We start from the raw sequence: 22,989 nt of genomic DNA, 5'->3' as shown, positions 1-22,989 counted from the left end.
CATATAGTCCACGCTCATACACAGAAAAAAATACAGCATATATATATATAGATAGATATATGAAAACATTTATATACGCATAGTACATAAATAAATCCATAACATGTATATCTGTGTATCTACACATATATGCCATAATGTACATACACATACACATATATAATACATCCATACATGTGTGATTATATATGTAAACCTTGTCAGAATGGGGCTGCTGTAGTGCATTTGAAGAGTGTGATAAACCATTATAACCATCTTAAAAAGGGTTTATAAATGGTTTACATGTGTAAGCAAACAGTGCTCCAGGGAAACACACACATAGAAAAAGTTCCGCTTGGTTTCATATAATGTTGCAGCTCCTTCTTGTGGCCATTTTGCATCCGTCCAAGTGACCTCGAGCAAATGACTGAACAGTCTGATTTCAAAGACTTTGAAGAATTTGGATTGAAAAATTTCTAAGATTGAAAATAAAAGGACTGTTCAACTAGTGTGATCAAGTCTTGGGGTTATATGTGATGGCATAATATTTTTCTTTATTTGGGAACTCCATTTTTGGGCATATCCATTTTTGGACTTACTGTGTGACAGGAAATGTGTGTAATGTGATTTATTCGCCTGGAGGAAACAAAATGGTGTCCAGTGAAGGCTCCCATTCACAGAGTAGAGAGTTTACAGCTGATAGTCAGTGAATGCCTTACCTGCAAAACATCCTGGGTGACATTTTCTAACAATGCATTAACACTTGACATTTTGCAATTGATGTGTTGACAGATGTACAAAAGCTAAAGACTGTTATTGTAGATCACATGACACTGGATCTTTTAGGAAGACAGAAAATATCCCCTGTTAAGGTCCGAAAAGCTTGCCTTTAAAGCAACACCTGCAACTAAAGCTCTAACGAACATAACTAGCGGTAAAGCAATATTTTTTCTAGAGTTCACTGAGACTCACTGGGTTTGTTTTTCTCCTGTTCAAAACTTGGTATAGATGCTCACTTTTTACTTAAGTAATCCCACCCTTCATCACCACCACACACACTAACACACACACACTGATGGTAGGTGCAAGGAAGGTAAAAGTGGAGTTAATATGATCAAACTACACTCAGGACGAGGACACAACAGAAAAACACAGTTGCACACACGGTCTGATCAGGAGAGAGTTGTGTCTGATGAGTGTGTGTGCATGTGTGTGTGTGTGTGTGAGTATGTGTGTGGTTGGGACAGTGGTATACAGGGGAAGAGGAAAGAACGAAGAGGAAAAAAGAAAGGGGAAAATAACTGCAAAAAAACAATGAACCAAGACATTAAACCGAAACATAAAACTCAGGTGAACAGAGGTCTGTGGCAAAATGCTAAGCTTTCCTCCCACCTGACATCTATTCTTTCTTACTAGCAAAGAAATTTACAAAATATTATTTTGTGGAATGTGTCAAAGTTGCAGTAGTATTACAACACCATCCTAAAACAAACCCAACAGTGCATCTGCATTCGCAATTGACCAGCTGTTTATATGATTTTTCCTTTCCTACACAGCTGCAGAAACTGTACCTGCATGAGAGGACCATAACTTTGCATTATTTACATGTCATGTCTTATTGCAAAGCAGGCAAAGAATACATTCAATTACATACAATTTAATTAAAGTACGTTAGCTGTTTTTGGTTAAGTTTGACCCTATTGGGCCTCATTGGTAACATTAGTCACCTAATGGAGAAACTGGTATAATCTTGTGTTCAAAGGATCAAAAGTTATGGCTTTAAATTGCAAGTAATTTTAATACAGAGTAGAAATTGCGAACTCCACCACTGTCACAGAAAACTACTACCGGTATGTCTCTATAGACATAGAGAGGAGACAGAATGTAAACACACTGAATGTCTGTTGCACTGAAAAAATGCAGACCATAAACAGCATCAGAAATTGGGTATGATTTTATAGTTTTTTAAGGATTACAACTGCAATGGCCCATTTACACTTAGCCACTTCATCATAATCAGATAGCTATTCGAAATGGTGAATACAACCAATAAACATGAAAGACTACAATTACAGTTAGGAGGCGGATTACAAACAACCTCGGGCGGTGGATGGAGACATATTCTAGCCAGATGGTGTAAAGGTATAAATGCAACCATCTGATGTTGAGCTTTTAATGCTCTTTCTTATTCATTTTTACAACCCAGCACCCATGGATCAGCTGCACTCCAGTAGGTCACAAGTCACTGCTTGACCTGTAGAAATATTGTATGCTTGGTTGTGGCAATGAAAATAAAACTGATAATGAGGAGCAGCACTATGCAGTGTCCTCAATGCCCTCTGAAAATGACAGTATTTATGACAGTGATAGAAATTGAAGGCAGTGTTGCTCCCATCAGTTCACTACAGTTTCAATATAGTATACCCTAACCCCAAACCGTGTGCGGCAAAGTGCAATGGGGCTGCAATAAATCACATTTGGAATGTCTCCAAATACAAAACAGTTCAAATGACAAGCTGAATATGGCCTTTTAAAACAAAACTTTTTATCCTTTTTGTGAGATATTTTTTTAGACATATATTGTCTTACTGCTTGTCTTACATATTTTAAGTGCAATGACCAAATATTTTTTCTCTCTCTCTGTCTCTTTATTTATACTTTTTTTTGTTTATAGTTTTTAGTATAGTTTTTTTTATCTTCCATAACATGTCTTTGCCTATGACCCTGGACCCCTGTCTGAATGCTGATGCTGGCTCTCAGTAATGGAGATGACAACAGCAAAAACAGAAAAACAAAAGTTATACAGTATGAACAACACAATTACAGAAAATTACATAAATAATGACCCATAACAGAAAACTTCAATGGATGCCTTCTGAGAATGACATTTATAATTACAATTTTACATGACCAATTGGAAATAGAGTTTTTTACAGTGGTACTTTAAAATAAACACCAGAGGAAAGCATCTTTTGAAGCTTTAATAATAATAAGAAGAAGAAGAATAATAATAATAAGAAGAATAATAATAATGAGAAAGGGGCTGTGTACCTGGGGCAGTGGGTGTGTCTCCCTGTGGGGTTGTCACGGGCGACTTGTTATAGCCAAAGGAAGTGAAAAGTGGAAGCAGTGGCTGATGGGAATGTGGTGGTGGAGGAGGCGGTGGAGGCAGGATATGGATCTGATGGAACGTGGTGTCGTTGCCGTTGACTACCGCGTTGGCAGGGGCAACCGTTGCCGGAGGAACCAGCGGTATCTTTTGAAACTGTTGAGTGCAAATGACTGTGCTGGCCAAACCTAGATAACACCCACCGTGACGACACACCGACACACACGCACACAACCAGCCAACATTGAACCACCGTAACAAACAAACAAACGACAAAACAGAGAATTACACGTAAGAAAAAGGGGGAAAAGAAAAATTACAAACAAAGGCTGAAGTTACAAAATCAAACAAAGAAATCAACAAAGGTTGTGATGGACATGGCTCGTGTTAAAGGGGCGTAGAGAAATGAAATGAAATATATGAGAGGTGAAAAGGGAAGTGATGGATGGTGAAAGTAGAGATGGTTCCAGGGACTGATAAACTCATAATCAAGGCTGATCTTTTTAAAATCCTTATCTTATAATCCAATCAATATGTGTACTGCATGTCATTAGCTACTAGCACACATCAATATGCACATGGAACAGGATTTGTACAGCATTTTATTACACTTGTCATATATACGCAAGTGTTTATTGGCTCACAGGTGTCCTCACAAATGTGGCTAATTCATATAGATAGATAGATAGATAGATAGATAGATACTTTATTGCATATGCACTCAGCAAGAACAAGAACATGTATGCAACTGCAACAAGATACATGACGGCGTAACTTTGGAGATGAAGCCAAAGAGCCAGTTCATACGATCATCTCATGTCCATGCTGCATTCACATGACATGTTTAACATTTATGATGATCAACAAAGCTAGCTTTGTCACTGCTCCCTTGCAGGGAGCGTCATGTTCAGAGCATAGACACTGTATATTGACATGCATGTTCTGCAAACACTTAATAATCTATTCCATGTGTTAACTTAGTGAACTTTGCTGTACAAATTAGAGTTACGTAGGTTAGATTAAGATACTTATACTTATTAGTCTTGTTCTATTACACTTTTTGCAAGTGTGACAGAATCTAAAAATCTGTGCAACATGTTGGTAGTGCTATAGTTTCTGTGCATTCAGCAGCATTTAATCTTTAAGTTAGCAAAGCCTGCCCTTGCCTTAGAACAATGACACTGAAATATTTAACTCCACCTGGGCTCTAGTAGTACTTTGCTGACAAGCGCTAAGAATGTGCCAGCAAAGTCTACTTTCATGGTAGCTACTGTTCTGCACAAGGATGGTCATTGCAGAAATCAAATAAACCTTCCCAGATTATCCACTATAAAGTATTAACAGCTTGCTAAGAGGACCTTGCCGAGATTGCTACTCAAATACAGAACTGCCTTGGAACCTGTCCACAAGCTAAATCCTAAATTCCATCAGTCATCATCGTATTCATTTGATTGGTCTTTGACTTGATACAGCAACTTTTTGAAGTTTATGTGATGTGTAAAGTTATCTAATAGTTTCCCACTGTGATTGTGATGGCTTCTGGAACATTACAGTCAAATTAATTAATTGACTACTGCAAAGGAAGACAATTTTGTTCATGTTTCTGTCTAGTTGATTTCATAAATTGGCCATTTATGCTGTTTGAAAAAAAAGGTAAATGTATCATCCTTGGAGGAAAAATAAGGTTCAAATTAGCAGTAGATTACATGCAGAAAAGACTGACTGGGGAGAGATGTTGGGAAAAAAGAGTAATTAAAATTTGATGAAACAGTTGAGTAAATGAAATCCCTTGCTAAACCAGCTGCCATAACAAGTGTGAGGGTGGCAAGCTGAGTGGAGGGTGCTACTGCATCCACATCTGCTCTTTAATGTACTGTAGGTAAGCACAGATGAGCTACGATGGCATTTTCCTCAACTTGGAGCAGGTCCCATAGTTGGCAAATGGACTATAGAGAGTACGTAAGTGATCAAAGAAGAGAATGATGACCAGAAAATGTGACTACATGAGAGAGGAGAGATAATGTGAAGGACAGAGGTGAGTGAGGATTGTGTGATCGCAGGGGATGAAGACAGACAATAAAAAGAGGAACAGATATCCAGACTTAGACCAAGTAGACACATTATAACGGAGAGACAGACGACTGGACAAACAGAGATACCAGACCTACAGACAGACACCAAAAGACAGTTAAAAACATCTGAGCCTCTTTGTGATAGCGCTGATGACATTTTGGGATGACAGGATGGATGTGAATGTGCTCTGTAGTTCACTGATGTGATATAAAATAGAGAAAGGACCTTTGGAGATTGACACATTATCTGCTCAGCTTGCCTGTTAAGTCAGTGAAACACAGAGACGACACCAAAATCGTACCGGTAGCGCTGTCCCATCTTTGACTCGATTAGCATATCCCTCATTATTTCCTGATTAACTTTCTTGTGAGAAGTTACAGAGAAGATTGAGACCACTCTCGTGTCTGTGCTGCAGATATGATGCTCCTAACTGCCACTTCATAGCTTTTTTCAACACTGGAAACAGATGTGAAATACGTAGCCTGTTAACACTTACCTTTGGACAGAGCCAGGCTAACTGTTTCCCGTTTTCCCAGGATGGATGTATTTTAGAACTACATACCAGAAACAAACCTGCCGCCTATTCAGTCCAATGAGTACTGCTTGCCTGATGCATATGCCAAAACAGTTTCTCGGCCCCCCCTCCCCCCCGGCCTCACCCACAGGTTTTTATGATGAAGTCCAGAACATTAGTCATTCACTTAGCTTGGCTTTTGTCAGTCTTCATCTTCTTTATTTCCTTTCTTTTTCTCCAAGTTCTTCTTCTGTGTTTTCTATAAATATGTGTCACACATTCCCAGAACACTTGGCTGACTCTTTATCCAGACAGTCAGCTTGGTCAGGACCTTAATAGTAACTACAGCACACTCACATACACACACATAGGAGTTCACACCCACCTGTACGCTTGCTGATGACCTCCACCATGGTGGAAGGGAAGTAGCCCACCCGGTCATTTCCTGTTCGGTTGTCGTGGATACAGCCTTTCCAGCGACCGTCAGGATGCTGCTCCAAAACCTGAAGGGTTTCACAACCACAACGAATGACAAAAACATTGATTAATTGTTTTATTTACTTGTATTCTATACACTGTACCTTTGTGTGACTTTAACACTCCAACTGGCTTCATAATATTTACAATTATTTTTTGCATTCCAGAAGTGCTAAAAAGCCTCAGAAAATCTCTAAGAACCATCTTTTTTGAAGTGAAATTATTTTTTCTCTGTCAAATTTGAAATGCAAAACTGCATTTGTGTCAGACAGCAGCGAAGACAAATTGTTCATTCAGACCCTGAGGGAGACAGCATAGGCACAGCATGGCTTCCTTATTACTGTGTTAAGTACCCAAAGGCTTCATAAATGCTGATTAATATTCATGAGTGGTGGGCGGGCTGCAGTGTAGCAAGTGAATACATGCTTCTGTAAAACATATTGGTAGCAAATGAGGGACACTGAAACAACTCCTTCTTGCATATTCATTAGGAGTCTCACCAAATCATGGAAGCATATTGACAACAAAAGATTTCAGAGAGCTGCTCAGTCTGCAAACGGACGTGCGAGCACACAGGTGCAGTCCCAGCCATACACGCGTGAATCTGCTCTCTCTGAGGACACACAAGGTCGCCTACGCTGAGTGGCGTTTTTCTGACACATCAGGACCATGTCAAAAAACTCATCCTTTTTCACATATTTCTCCTTGATAAGGAGCAAGTAAAAAACAGACAATACTTAGACACTGTTTCATTTGAGCGTGATCGTTAGGGTTCTGAAAAAGTTTAAGTAAACAGGATAATATACGCAGAGTTACCGTAATGACGTCCCCCGCCTTGATGTTGAGGCTGGTCAGGTCGTAGTTGTTGCAGTAATCCTTAAGAGCCCGGACCTGAAGGGCCGCTGAGGCATCTGACGGGCAGAGAGCAACACTAAATCATGCTGTACTTTGGAATTTAAATAAAAAATACTCTATAATTCACATTATCATGTCTATACTATGTGCAGTACAACAGGTTCAGTTATGGAGAATCTCTTTAAACCAGAAGGCTGTGCAATCCCTTCAAAATGTAATGGCAGCAGGGGTATCTTTACTACTAAATTAATGTAGTCATTTCATATATTCTGTGTTTGGAAAGTATCAGCCAAATGACTAGGTTGACTTTTTGTTCTTATTTGAGTACTTGCTGAGAGTTTGAGAAAAGTTAACCTGGCAGTTAGTCTTCTCATCTAACCCACAACACGGAAGCCAATGACTGGATTTCCCAGCATGCTAGTAGTAGTAGCTTTTTGAAGTAGTTCTTCAAAAAGTTACTGCACCTTCAAATTCTGATAGAACCTTCCACCCCAGCATGACTTTCTATTCTGTCTTTTTGCTTTACTTATTCATTTCAATCCATCAACCCATCCTACCCCTCAGCAGCTGTTTGATCTCTCGGCTGGCTTGTGTTGCAGTGAACTGGTAGACGATGTCCAGCGCAGTCTGGCTGTAGGTGTTTCTCACTGTGGCATTGATACCACTCTTTACAAGGGAATAGACAATTGATATGTTGTTATGTTGACTTTTTCATTCCAGGTTTATTCATGCAGACATAAAATGAGATTTTTCACATTTTCCTGTGCCAGTTTACATAGAAAAAAAAAACAAAAACAAAACTCACATCAACTTACTCAAAATTCATAAATTTGTTTCTTCGTATTAACACATCAGGTACATAATAATCTACCATCATGGCAGAAAATAACCCATGCTTGCTCTTGTTTTTCACGTGAAAAAGCCAAATGCTGAAGAGCAATACTGTATTCAGACCTGCTAAATCAAATTCAGGCCGACAAACAAAGATGAACTCAGGCTCAAGATGCTTTGAGATAAAGATTCGTAACCTTTCACCACTGGGGGCCTAAGTGATAAAATTAGTTTTTCATGCTGTAACACACTCAGTCATTAAAATGGGTAATTTGTATCATCTCTCTGTTGCTTTGCTGTTTAGTTCTCATAACTGTGCCTTAGTTTTATCCCATGGTGATGTAGGGATTTTTCCAAACTCTTTCAAAAATAGGCAATAGGCCTCAAAGCCCCACTGCATTTAATGCATTTAATACTTCCCAAGGAACCCTATCTAAGTATATTATCATAACACTGAGACTGGGAGGGCTCGTGAGAGTATAGCATCATAGTGAAACCCTTGACTGAAGGAAATAAAACCTATTTTATATTAATATTTTGGCACCTTTACGGGGTCCTTCAATGACATATACTGGGCTAGATCTTATAGGCACATATGTGGGTTTTTTTTCACCATTTTACATATTTTCCTACTGTTGACTCAGTGTTTAAGGTTTATTTCATTGACAGTTACAGTTCAGTTGAACAGTCTGCCCAGAGCCATTTTCATATGCTGCCTAAGTACAGGATGTCATCCACATTTGTTTTATTGTAATTTTAGAGAAAAAGTGACCTTAAGTGTGTTTCTGTCGCAATTATGATAGGGGAGACAACTATTGAACGGACATTTCAGCCTTGAAGTGTACGTACACTTTATGCTGTAAAGTTAAAATTAGATTGTAATTTTTCCTTCAGTGAACTCAACTCTTGACACAGTGCCAGAACGTTGTCAGTAAAGTTCCACTCACGTCCAGCAGGAGTCTCACTGCCTCGGTCTTTCCACACAGGGCAGCTTCATGCAGGGCAGTGCCAGCTTTGGTCTGTCTGTTGATGTCAATACCTGCCTGGATCAACAGTCTGACAGTGTGGGCACAGGACAGAGGGAAGGAAAAGTGAGTAAGGGAAGAAAGTTGGAGGCGTAGTAAGAGATGACAGCGCAAGGAGGGAGTTGAGAGGAAGAAGAGTGTGATGAAATGCAAAGGAAAGGGAATGAGGAGGTGAGAGGTTGAGGAAGCAGAGAGAGGTGTCAGAGGAAACACAAGTTCAGATACGCAAGGATGCAGAGAGAAGAGCAGATGAATGAGGTGGAGTTGAGTAGGAAATAAAGGAAAGAGAGGAAAAATGTCTTTAACAGGTAACAGCAACACAACTTACTGAACATAAATGACTGAAGAGAAAAAAAAATTCAAGGTAAAAGGATAAGGCTGGTATTTCTCTTGCTGCCAGCAAATCCAATGAGATGAACAAAACCAAGAATACTGTAGTCCTGTAGTACTGTAGACTTCTCTGACCTCTCTGTGCTTATTTGTTCCTCCCGAGGATGAGTATTTAAAGCACCAAGACAGCAGATGAACTTAAATAATGAAGAAACATGTTTCTCTTCAGCCACACTATGGTCTGTCTCACAAAAGACACCTTGATATCAATGAGACTTCTAATTCAATTACAATTATTGGCTTACAGATTGAAATTAAAATCGATTACATTTAATTCATGAATGAAGTATGAATAATGTTCTTGCCATCAGCGAAGAATAATCGACTTGCTAATGGCTGCCGGTCCCTGTGGTCACTGTAGCTTCTGTAACCCCAAAGCATAGCTATGTTTTTGATAAGGTGCACATCACCTATGATGCAGCCTACAACACAGCTTTGGACGCTGCATGCATCGGCTCTGTCGCTTACATCTATAAATCAAGCTTAAAGCAGGCCGTCAGTTCCCAGGCGAATAGATGCCTTAATCAGGGAGAGAACCAAGAACCCACTGGCCATTTCAGCAGAGCTTTAGAAACTGGAGAACCAGTCAAAAGGACAAGACTCTCAGAAGAACTCCATCAGTCAGGCCCTTATGGCAGGGTGGCTAGGGAGGTCATCTCCTGGGTAAAAGGCAGCCAAGTTTGCTAAAAGCCAGTTGAAGGACTCGATTGGTTTGAGACTCGAGTAAATTGAACTGCTTAACTTAGCATGCTGACATGGGAAAATAAGATGCTGAACACGGTCAACATTACACGTGTTAAACGTGACTATGAAAGTTATTCTCTTTGTATTTTTCTACTCCTCTCTCTTCTTCTCTCTCTCATCTTCCCTCATTTGCACTCTTCTCTCATCTTTCAGTGTCTCCTTCCTTCGGTCTCTCTGTCTATGTCTGCCATGTAAACTAACTTCTGCACACACACACACACACACACACAAACTTAGCCCTGAGTTACTGATGAGGGGACAAACAGACTTTGCGGTGTGTGTGCTGATGTGCCATGGCACGCCATTCTGTTGGGACAGTTCATCCCAAAGCTTTGTACTAAATGCTGACATCACCACGGCAACAAAAGTCACTTTGCCATGTTGCTCTTTTGCACAAACATAAACAAAAATTAGACACACATCCCCCATTGAGATGAGATTATAATGACTTGACATTTAGTGTGACAGAGTGCCATGCAGATCAGCAGTGCTTCCAGCCTCCAAAATGTATTTAGGAGTATCTGACTGATGCATGAAGTCTCACTGTATGGCAACACATTTGTTCCATTATCCCTTCAGTTAATTGGACCATATTGTTCCCCTGTTGTGTTATATATCTGTTTTCTCAGCAAGCTCAAGAGGACATTTAAACCCACTGATTCATTAAGAGTGGTATCTGTGTGTGTAAGAAATGAACTTCTGTGCATTTATGAATGAATCAGGATGTAGAAGCTCCTGTGTGTGTACCTGATGATGTCGATGTGTCCGTTCTTGGCGGCCAGATGGAGAGGAGACGTCCCGTTGGGGTCGGTGGTGTCTCCTTTTTTGGGCTCCAGCAAAGCAGCACACATGTTACTGGACAACAATAACTGGACCACCTACGCACGCACACACACACACACACACATAACGAGAACACAGGTGACATATTTCATCATTTCTGTAAATTGTCTGCTTTTTGATTAAAGACTAAAACCCTAAGTTCTTACCCCAACTCTGCCGAACTCACAGGCCAGGTCCAGAGGGGTTTTCCCTGCATTATCCACAATACATGGGTTTGACTGGTGCTGCAGCAGCATCTCTGACTGGAGGCAGGAAACACACACAAACACAAGAGGAACAGTAACGCAACAACCTATTTATTTGCCATAATTTCCACCAGACATTTTGCCCGTTGAAGGGAAGGGGAAGAGAAAAAAAAATATTATACTCTAACCACTCCTCCCTACAGCGTTTGTCCAAAGCTAGTTCAGGCAGAGACATAAAATCAAATTCGTGACATCACGTCCACAGTAGCTTCTGATTCTCAAGCTTCTGTAATTCAGTGCAATCTCTCATTCATCATGTCTTTGAACGGACTTTCTGAAAAATGAATGAACGTGTTCCTGATGTTCATTTTGTTGGCATCCACCACAGCTGTAGTAATTATAAAGTACCCGCAGTTTCAAAACTTGTTAAGGATTGTGAGATGCAAATCTGTCAGTGTTGTCATTGTTAATTGCACTGTGCTGTGTGAGAATGCTAAGGTGTAGCAACAGTAACTAATGAGGTTGGGACATAGTGGACAGTTAACCTTTGTTTCTGTGGACTGGTGGGATTCAACCAAAGCACCAGCAGGAGACATAACCACACCACAAAATGATCACACGTCTCCAGCCATGATCACAAAAAGACATGATCGTGCAATTCAAACACAAGACTAAGCTTGTGTGTGTAAGCTTATAGATTCTCATCTAAAAGAACATTTTAACGTCTTTGGACAATAAATCACAACTTCAGTGTTTTCTAAGCGTGTTGTCATGTTAAATATGTACATTTGTTTCTGTTTGCTAAAAATCACAGTATGGTAATGACCCAGAGAGGCTGAGTGTATATCTAATACAGAGACATGAGTCTTGCTTGTTTTCATCCCCAGGTGAGTTAAACAGAACCCATTGCTGTAGGCACAGCAGCTTAAACCTGTAAAATGACCTGAGAGAGAAGCTTGGTTAAAGTGGTATAAGAAATTCCCCCTCTGCAAGAATTAGTTCATTGTGCTTTCAGTTTTCTAATGCAGCTTCAAAAAGTGAACAAACTAGAACTCAAGTTATATTCCCTCGTCTCAGATAAAAACACAGTGTCGCCATCCTTGTTTTTTTAAAGCAAACGTCTCTCAAATCTTTTCTATGTTTTGCTTTAGCCTCACTGGATGTTAAATGATTCATTTTTTAATCTGCGGTCTGTTTCAGAGGTTGTAATTTTTTATTCATTTGCCATTGCACACTGGGAGCAGCTGTGGATTAGAGCTTCAGCCCCATTTTGTTGCCCTGTATAAATCATGGTTATTTAATCAAATGGAAGCAGTACTTCTTCAGTTTCTGAGTCTATGAATGCTGAGCATTGCACTCCTCCAGGGTTTGTTAGCTACTGTGGTGAGTCTGCTATATTTCATTGTTGTTGCTTTGGCAGCCTGTAGAAACACTGCCGTGTTTTTTTTAAGCTGGAAAAGCCTCTAAGACGGAATTTTATTTTTACCTCCCGTGTTCCATTTTGTTTCTTATCACATCTCACATAATGTGCTGTGATCTAGGAATTGAGGGTTATTATAGGTAATACTGGACAAGGACGAGACATAGCTGACAAATGTCAAAATGTGGTTAAATATGGTAAAAGGTAGCCCAATTCCAGAGCTATGGAACCCCTGAAAACTGGAGGCTGGATCCTATTTTCAATGGGGATCTTTGGCTATCATAGGCTGTGGATAGGGCATGGAAGCTCCAGTCAGTAGCTTAAAGTGTAGCCGTTTGTTTGATACCTAGATCTCACTGATATTCACATGAACAATAGTAATAGCGATAGTAAAAGTAATACAGGGAAATACTGGAAGATTCAGGCATCTGCGAGCTGATTTTAAATGATGCATGTTTTTCCAATGGCTAATGACTATGCATTATCCCAACACTTGTGACAGCTCATTTGAGGATTAAGAATGCTTAATTGCATCTGAATTATTGAATTATGACAGATGGCTCCATCAGGTGAATCGTGTTGTTACTACACAGACAACCTGCCCGATCATCCGCTTCAAGTTTTTGGAAGAACTGGTATCACTCACCACATCATAGTGACCGTGCTGAGCTGCCAGGTGGAGAGGAATCTGTCCTTCATCTGATTGGCCATTTACAGATGAACCAGATTTCAGCAGCATCTTCATAGGCTCTGCCTTCCCTTGCCAGGCCGCGTAGTGCAGCGGCCGCATACCTGCACACACAGGAACACACACATGCACAAAATCCATGCAAGAGGGTGACACATTTTCAGTATGTGCAAAGATCAACCTTTTCACATGTTTTTTTCTGTGTGTGTGCATCCCCCCCCCTCACCTTTCTGGTCTCTGATGTCGACGGCAGCCTGAGACTCAAGCAGCAGAGTGATAAGCTCCAGGTTACCATTAAGTGCTGCATGATGCAGCGGAGAAAACCTGCCGTGCACACACAGATGCACACACATATCATCATTTCATTCGTCATTTGTGAATTACATGTATTTGTTATGTTATGTTAAGTTATATTTTCCAACTGAAAGACTGCTGCTCTTTAGGGTATCTAAACCAAACAACCACATAAAAGTAGACCACACACACAGGTCAGTAAGAATGGCAAAGCTTAGCACGAAAAATAGATTTAATAGCAGTGGATTAGGACCAATAAAATACGAGGAGATGGTATGGTGGGAAATGAAAAAGTATGCACAAGGGGAAAGGGATTTAATGGATAAAGAGTGTGTGTGTGTGTGTGTGTGTGTGTCAGGCCAGAGGGTGTATGCTGAGTAGATGAGACTGATATGTCAACCTTGGTGGATAAGCATGAGAAAGGGTAAAAGGAGGAGAAACCAATACATAACCTCAGGACAGACATAAAGACACGCAAACACAACTAAAAACCCCCGTCTGTGTCTTCCTGACACACACCTTCTCTCTCACTCATATCAATACTGTCACAGACAGCTTCACGAGGGCTCTGACCTTGGAGTGACGACCCATGAAACTAAGGTGGCAAGTAAGTTCACATAAACAGTCAAAAGTGCAGTAAATGGAGCTGTTATCAACGTTTGCTCCTGTGCCATGTTATCACAGAGGAGACTACTGAAGAGATAAAAACTGACGTCAAATGAGGCTCCACGGCTTTCTGGACCTGTGGCCTCACACCACTGACATGAACATATTGCTGCCCTCTCATTCTTGCTGAAGTTACTACTACATGCTGAAACTGTCCTTTTGTGGGTCACAGTCAATTCCTACAGATGTTTTTGGTGCTGTTATAACATATATGAATAGGCTTTAAAATAAACCTATCATTACCTTGTTCTGCCATAGTTTATCATTGGAGGAATCAGTGTGCTTTATGTGTATGAAGGTTTGGTGACCTTTGCGAAGTGTCAGGTTAGCTGTTTCTCTCCATTCACACTCTTTGTGTTAAGCTAGGTTAACCAGCTACTGACTGAAGCCATGTTCATCCATCCAATTTCTATACCTCTTATGTGTGCAGGGTTGTGGGAAGCCTGTCCCAACTGATAACGGGTGAATGGCGAAGTACAACCTGGGCTGGTTGCCAGTAAATCACATGGCCGACACACAAGGACAGACTATCACACATGCTCACACACTCACACCTAGGAGCAATGTAGAGTAGCCAATTGACCTAATGTGCATGTCTTTGGGATTGTGGGAGGAAGCCGGAGAAAACCCATGCAGGCACAGGGAGAACATGCAAACTCGACACAGAAGGGCCCAGACCGGGACTTGAACCCAGAACCCTCTTACTGTGTGGCAACAATACTAACCACTGCACCACCGTGCCACTACATATTAAGTAATTTATCGCCTGCCTTTGTCTGGATTCAAGGACCCATCATTTCAATAGTAAAATAAAAACAATAACAATAAAAATAAAAATAAAACAATAATTTTGACTGTTATTCTAAATAGCACAAATGGCATGAGAGAAAAGTGTGATGAAGTGCAGGCCTGTTCTAGTTTCTAGTCAGCCTTCAACTCAGCTTTGCTCTTTTGTGATTGGACACTGAATGTTCTGTGGCAATTAAGACAGGCAGCACCTGACATGCAAACTATTAAATCTCTATGTGTGAATATTTTGTGAGAAACCTTGTTATATTGAAAGATACTACGAGATATAGGAGTCACATTCAGCGTGTGTGTGTTTGAGCGAGGCTGGAACAGCATACTAAAGAGTGCTGCACTCCCACAGTGACCTGCTCTAGTTTATTCACTACAGATCACCCACTGCCTCTCCATCCCTCTTCATCTCTTTTTAACTGTCTGCATATCCTCCGTTGTGCTTCTTTTCTTCGTCTTCACCACTATCCCATTTTCCTCTCCTCTTTTCTATACCTTTGCTGCCTTGTCTCCTTGTGATTATCCTGTGATAGTCCCATCTCTTCCTTTACAAAAATATTCTGAAAGAAAACCTGTTATTAACCACAACATAAGCTGCTTTTCATTGTTACATTGGTGAGGGTGGAATAGGGAGAATACACAACTCTCCAATCGCATTTATAATTAGTTCGGTTAGGATAATTGGGACATAATTGGTCATTGTGCCAAAACTTCCACCCTCTTGTGACTGTTGATGTTAGCTCTTTATTTTTCTGTTTCAGAATGCGCGTTGTGGTGCTGGCTTCATATTTGCAATATCATTTAGAAGTGGCTCATTCATGGTCGGAAAAGGTATCATTGACAGGGTACTTGTACTGTAAAATTCCATGTTTATTGCTGCTACTCAAAACAAAGTGTGCTTCAAAATGAAAGGATTTCTTTGGGAATTCAATATATTTCAAGGTCAACTTTTTCTGATAAAGCAGACCTGCTCAGAACGGACCCGCTGCATACTAAGACACACTAGTTGGAAACGATTACATTAAAGGTCCATGCATGTGTAGGATTTAGGGGGTTCTATTGAAATGAATCATGTTTTCATTGGCGTATAATCACCTGAAACTAAGAAGAACTGTGCTTTAATTACCTTAGATTGAGACTTCTTTCTGCAGAGGGAACAGGTCCTCTTCCACAGAATCTGTCATGTCCGCCATATTACTGCAGTAACCCAGGCAGGACAAAGCAAACACTAACCCTAACCCTAACCACCAAAGTAGATGGTAAGGCAAGGGGTGTTGGTAGCAATCTGCCATCACATTACTAGATGCCACTAAATCCTACCCTCTGGACCTTTAAAGCATAAAGAACAAGCATCTCTTGTTCCAAGTCGACAACACAGACTAAACCAAAGACTCTCACATGAGTGGCTGCATTCTTAATCCCAACCTACAGAGTGATACTTATCTCTGGTTCTTCTTAGGTATGTATACGGTATATCCTCCTACCCAGTGGTTGGTAAACACACCACAGTATTTTCACTTATTCTCGTATGTATTTTAATGTAAACCAGACAGAGTTTGTCATTAAACTGCTGCAGAATAACCTTGTCTGTAAATCCTTCTTGTAACTTTTGATTTGAATCATTATCCTTTTGTCATATTAGATACCAATATCACTAAAATCACCAAGGGGGGAGCACTCCTATGGAAGTCCAGTATTAAACTGTTGGAGACAGCGTTATTAAAAAAGTCCTTAACTGCATTATAAATATATCAAGTGAAGATGTCAAGCCGCATCATGATTGAGCCTTGCAGCAGCCCAAAATTGGTCAGTGGCACATTGAACTGTCTTATCACAACACACACTGAGCAAACAAAGGATCATTCTCACTGTGCATGTGTCATCACCCACTTCTACATCTCAGCCACCAATAAGTCCTCTTTCCTTCGTCTTACCCATCAGGGTTAAATAGGGATATCATTACACAATGCTGCACAAGGCTAAGTAAAACAGCACTCTGTGTGTGTGTGTGTGTGTGTGTGCATGTGTGCAGAGTGTGTCAGGGGGCTGCATGTATGAGGCAGGGGGAGGGGAAGGGAAGCCCTTGCTTTTGCCAAGTAGTAAAACCTGGCATGCAATATTTATACCCCACTTCCCCTTCACAAATCAGCCTCTCTCTCTTCCTCTGTCTATCCATCTTCCTCCAGATCTCTCTCTCTCTTTCCCTTCTCCTTCCACTTCAACCTTTGGCATTCTTACTACTTCCCTCCACCGCTCCATCCTTTCTCCTCCTATACAACCTGAGGGGGGGCCTTCATCTTAGCTGCATCGCTACTTAGCATTGTCCACCATTGTGCACTGAATCATGTTGCTAGACTAACATACTAAAATAACTAGATCATCTACTGATGACTAATCACCCTTTGTCGGCTGAAAAGGCAAAAACTCTGCAGTTTTTAGTAGCAGGCTAATTAACGTTCATCACCTGTAGTTACAAACCAAATATGAGCCAAGCAGTAGAATATATGAAATGTTAAATAAATGTGTCTGACACATTCTGTTAACAGCGGCAGCCTACAGTACACGACAAGCTAGCACCAGGTTAAAACTGAGATTCAAAGGAGGTGATCAGCTAGATCATTTCTCTGGAGAACAGACACCACTCCTTCCTGTACAGTCGCTAACTGCTGTTCAGTGGTGCTACAGAGTGACAAGTCTTTTAACAAACAGTTTCAACAATACAGACACCAGCTGCAGAGAGTTCATTAACCAGGGAGCAGCCAAACTTTTCACAGAATTAAAGTTAATTTACTACAGCTGATTTTATCTGTCAGCAGTAATGTCTTTAAACCAGCCACAGTGAGCTAAAAAAAGAGATTTGTGTGTGTTTTTTTCTTGGGCTAATGAGGAGAGATAAAAAAAGGCTTGACAAGAGATTTATTTTGTTGTAACTTAACAAATCTGGGTATTTTACAGAAAAGAAACTTTCCGTCTGAACCTAATCCTAGCTCTCTTAAAGGAAAGCTTCAACATTTTTGGCTTTCTTGTCATGAGTTGGATGAGAGGCTTGGTGCCAATGTACAGGCAGCTTAGCTTAGCACAAAAATGGAGAATAGGGAAACAGACTGCCTTTGCAAGCTAGCAACAACATATGTTAAGAGCACCTCTATAGCTCATTAACATGTTATATTTTCTCCAAACAACAGAACAACAGAAATGTAAAAATGACAGAAAACATTTTGGACTATTTATTAGCCAGCTGTAGTGTCTTCCTGGAAAAAGCTTTACACAAAACCTGCCATAAAACCACAAATGCTTTTACATTTTTTTCCCCAGTCTTTATGCTAAGTTAATTAGAAATATATTTACTATACAGGAATAAGAGTGGAATTCTCATAGCTCCTGTTGAAATATTCCTTTAAAACACAAATATTGTGTAACCTATTTACAAATATGATGCACTGACACCAAGGCATATTATCAATTATAGTTTACCAAAAACATAAATCTTTCTCACAATGACACTAAGACAGTCACAAGCTAAAGGGAGAGGCTTTGCCTGAGGGTGTAGGGGTCAAATACAAGCACGAGTTTGTTTTCATGTTGAGACATAGCCACAGTAAACCCCACTAATCAAGCTTTCACTGCATCAGGGCCTCTGAACCAACATCTGGTGTCTTTCATAAGGCAAACTCTCTTTTCACTTCTTCTGATCAGCTGCATCTGTTTATTTATCTCTGTTGCTTATCTCTGTCTTCTCACGATCCTCTCGAACTGTCTCTGCTCTTCTTGTTTTAACCCTAATACAATCTTTTAGTGCCATTCTGTTAATGAACAGTCACTACCTTAAACAAGTTTTACCTCTCTCACACACTAACATATGCACAATTTGAATTTTCAGTAATGACAGATTTTATGCCTCTTAGACCTTCTGAAAACACACTTCTCCAACAATCACACACTGGGCCAGGATGAAAGGAAAAAGGCTCGTGTATCAGCTTGTGTTTTGACTCTGTACTGTCTGTCAGTGCTTGTGATGTGTGTGTCCCCAGGTATCATCTGGCCATTATACCCATGAGTTACTCACTGTCATTATTTCCACGAATCTCAGAAGGAGTCATGTATTTGATGTATTTCTGTTAGAACATGATATCTCTCGCTCTGGCCTGGAGCTACGTTAATGCAGACAAGGACTGATTCAGGCTTTGCTTAACAAGGGCCACAATATATTCTAGCAAAAAGTTCCTTCACGTCAAAGGCCTCATGGCTATACTGTCAAAAGGCTATTTTGTAAGTATTAAGATGACTCACTTACTTATCTCATCATTTACCTTTAAGGCAGCAACAGCTCCACACGGAGACCTATTTTTATTCAAGAATGGTTATTTTGATGGTCTCGTTATTTCCTCTTTAGCTTTTAAAGCCAGAGAACCACTGAGCACAGAAACCAACCAACAACATTAATTACCCATTTGTCGATAACACTCCGCTGTGTCTAAAATGTTTCCTTTCCAATGGCAGGCTTATACCCACAGCCTACTTCTCAGAATAGGAATCTACAAATCGATTTACAGAATTGTTATTTGGTGTCTGTGTTTAGGAAAAATACTATTTAACTGCAGATACAGGCATGAGGACTGAAAAAAAATATTTTTTTTCAGGAAAATTCTGGATAGTACACCTTTAAGCAGACTTTACCCTGTCAGCTCACTAGTACATAGTCTGTATCATGTCTGAGTGAACCATGTGTAAATAGATTGGTTGGCTGTCCAGAGAATTCTCAGCCAGCAAGAGGATGTGCCAATTACACTGATGGCATTGAAGGAGCTGTAGCTACTTCATACTCTTCTCTGGTTGTCTGTACATCACTTTCCACTCTTTCACTAATATTGTGAATAAGTCTTAATACATGTAGTATTAATATCATTGCATAAACAGTCCTCATTATGGACGAGGCCTGCTCAACCAGCATGCTCTACCTGCAGGCACCAGTGTTTCCAGTAGAAGATAACACATCTGACATGGACAATCTCCTGATGAGTCCAACAAGACAGGGCAGCTCCATGTCAGAGCGGTCTGAGGTGTTGTGCATTATTTAAACACTCAATACTACAACATATAAATATGTGATATTATACCTTGCACAGGCTTTCAAATATTTTCAGTCTTTCCTTTCTTTCTTCTAGCATATTTTGAGTCCTTCTGTTTGCATTCTCATTTACATCTGCACAAACACACTCACATACAGTGTATGTATGTGTGTGTGTGTGTGTATATGTGTGTGTGTGTGTGTGTGTATGTGTGTGTGTGTGTTTGTGTGTAGTGGAGCTCTCATTTAACATACTCTCAGGTCTCAGAGGGTATCCTAAAGAGGGATCCAAGTGTTTGGTTTGTCACAGCTGCACTCACACTATGTTCCTGTGGGACAAACCCTCTCCTGTTATATTTCTCTTCTTCATATCACTACATGAACACTCTGTCCACTTTGCTCTGACTCTGCTTTCTAATTATCTTAATATCATAAACTGACCAGCATTTGTTGCTATTTAATGACGGTGTAACACTAGCTGGTTGACGCCACTTAGGAAATACTATTATGCAAACAAACACACACAGAGCAGATGAGCAAAATCTGTAGTGAAAGATCCCAATTAAGAGCATTTTTCTTACAGAGCAAGTTCATTAAGAGTCTCCAAGCAATTGCTGAGAACAGTAAATGAATCTAAAATGAATACGCTTGTGAAGACTCATTAGCCCTGTGTGCTCATTATAAAATAAAATTCAGCTGGATGCATGCATTTCTATTATAAACTTTATGTATGACGTATTGGTGAAACAGACAAACACACACAGCCTGTTAATATCAGGCAATAAGGAGAGCTTAATATTGTGGGAGGAATGACAGAGCAAAGAGGCAATAACAGTAAACTCACTAATTAGATTAGACTGCTCATATTCACTTACAGAGGCAAAGCAGCACTGAGAGGATTACTTTTGATCTTTATCTTTACAAAAGCCACTTTATTCGGCACACTTTTCAGCCTTTTTGGCTCAGTTTAAATTATTCTCACAAGCGTTGAAGCCTGCATGACTTGTGGTTGTAGAAAGCTGCTTTTCTACCTTGCATCTCTACTGCACAGTGCAACCAGTCATGTATCATGGATGAACAGGTACTGCAAGGGGTACGTTAATTGAAAAAATAAGGACCACCATAAGCATCTGGAACGGTTTCAGTGTCAGCTCAGGGCTCTTGGAATTCACTCCTGAATGTATAAACGTCTGTATTTTTTTTTTACATTAGACATAAAATGAGCATTTAATGACATTTAATTTGTCATTCACTCTGTCTTTACATACATATTTCAAACCTATTTTCTGTTTATGTCACATTCTCTCCAAAGTCTGCAAAGGAAGTGAGAGAATTTAAAAAATACTGACAAGACAGTGTGCTGACTGCAGAAATTAAAGTGAGTGAAGTACTACCACAAAGTAACTGTAACAGCATCAATCATAAAGGAGGTGCAAAATACTTGCAACATTCAATCAATGTGGGAAAGTCACTCTAAGTATTGGAAATGTGGCTGTTGAAATACACTGAGTGGACACTGCACCCAGAATAACATCCTCAGGAGGACCAAGAACTTTTTGAGGAGCTCAGAAGCAAATCCTGTGTTTTGACCAGAGGAAGCAGAAACTTAGTTTAGCTTAGTTTTAGTTTGAGGAGCAAAAAAAGTCCCTTCTTTAGGGCTGAATATCCATGATGGGTTAAACACAAAGCACATCAACCACTGGGTGCTACTGCTGTAGTATCACTATGGATGAGGGGTGCAAACAAGCTGACAGCTGGAGCAAAGAGACAGCAAGAGAAATCAATCTTTATTTGCTGAGTTTTGTGGTGGTTACGGTGTAAAGCAGCAGTAAATACCCATCAAACTCTGAGGAGTTCTCAGTTTCCCTTTCCACCTCTGCCTGTCTCGTTTTTGATCATTTATTCGGTCCAACTCAAACAACAGAGTCACGCAACAGAAAATACAAAGAATAATATGATGACCTTGTATGATTCTTTCCACGTGTACAGAAATTGCATTTCAGACTTTGCCATTTTTAATCCATCATCTGTAATTTTCTGGTTTTTCAGATGTGCTCTCCCAAAATGACTTATTTCTTAGTTGAGTTACTGTGTCTCTTCCATGTTTCCAACAATTATCTGGGGGGTTCAGCTGGGTTGAGATCTGGTGATCATTTTCGTACTCATCAGAACATTCAGTGACCTCTTGCATCTTGTCTTTTATTTGTCAACCATTTTCATTCGCATTAACTATGAAATCTCCTCAGCTTTGGACTGCATCCTAACAAAGCATCTGATTTTACACTGTGATGCTGTTTTGTTTCGGCTCTGCATTGTCTCTGAAATCAGTGGACGAGTGTGTCTGCAGGGTCTCAAACCTGCAGACAATAGAATTGCTCTCTGTCTCTCCAATCGCATTGTTTATTATTGCTTTAAAATAGCTTGGAAAATGATCAAATGGCCTAAGGGACTGCGGAACACTGAGGTGAAGTTTTATTGTTTGAAGCAGTATCTCAAAAACAAGCGCTCACATAGGCACATAGAGACATATTGTATACATGCAAGGCTTTTAATGACATTAATACTCTGTGTCACACACGCACAAACACACCATTTTAATCTGAACTCTAGCTGAGTGGTATCAAGGCTAATCCTCCAGCTTTTAATACTACAGAGACACAAGTAAAACTACCAGGATAATACAGCTTTTATATGAATGGGACCAGGGGGAAAAGTGGGAGGGGGGAGTGGGAGAGGATGGATATTAAAAGGGGGGAAGTGAGGATGAGAAACAATAATGGAAACAGATGAGAGGTACATGGGAGGAGTAAGAAGAGGCACTCACCCATCTGTATCCTGGAAGTTGACATTCACTTTCTTTGCAGAACCGAGGAGCTCTAAAACACAAATAAAGTGGAATATCAATTGATTTTTGCAAACAATAAATGATAATCATAGGCAGCTGATACCTTTATATAGTAGAACACAATATCAGTGTTGTGTTTAATATTTACAGCATTACTGTAAGAACAATGCAAAGAACCAACATTT

The 22,989-nt window shown here is 40.1% G+C and overlaps 1 protein-coding gene across 5 annotated transcripts in view; it reads right to left on the bottom strand.

Moving 5' to 3' along the window:
* caskin1 (CASK interacting protein 1) overlaps positions 1–22,989 on the bottom strand; it is an 83,747-nt gene that overhangs the window by 19,478 nt on the left and 41,280 nt on the right. For 4 of the 5 annotated variants that reach the window (XM_046414068.1, XM_046414070.1, XM_046414071.1 and 1 more), the window contains exons 2-11: positions 22,784–22,835; positions 13,360–13,457; positions 13,092–13,237; positions 10,987–11,082; positions 10,745–10,875; positions 8,786–8,894; positions 7,565–7,673; positions 6,969–7,063; positions 6,061–6,178; positions 3,031–3,276 (exon numbers count right to left, since the gene is read on the bottom strand). In XM_046414068.1, the coding sequence (XP_046270024.1) occupies positions 3,031–3,276; positions 6,061–6,178; positions 6,969–7,063; positions 7,565–7,673; positions 8,786–8,894; positions 10,745–10,875; positions 10,987–11,082; positions 13,092–13,237; positions 13,360–13,457; positions 22,784–22,835 (1,200 nt within the window). The remainder of the gene's footprint in view (positions 1–3,030; positions 3,277–6,060; positions 6,179–6,968; positions 7,064–7,564; positions 7,674–8,785; positions 8,895–10,744; positions 10,876–10,986; positions 11,083–13,091; positions 13,238–13,359; positions 13,458–22,783; positions 22,836–22,989) is intronic. The other variant, XM_046414072.1, reaches the window with a different exon arrangement.

Source organism: Scatophagus argus, chromosome 16 (assembly GCF_020382885.2).
Source record: "Scatophagus argus isolate fScaArg1 chromosome 16, fScaArg1.pri, whole genome shotgun sequence".
NCBI classification, from domain to species: Eukaryota; Metazoa; Chordata; class Actinopteri; family Scatophagidae; genus Scatophagus; species Scatophagus argus.
This window is presented reverse-complemented; position numbering and strand designations above follow the sequence as displayed.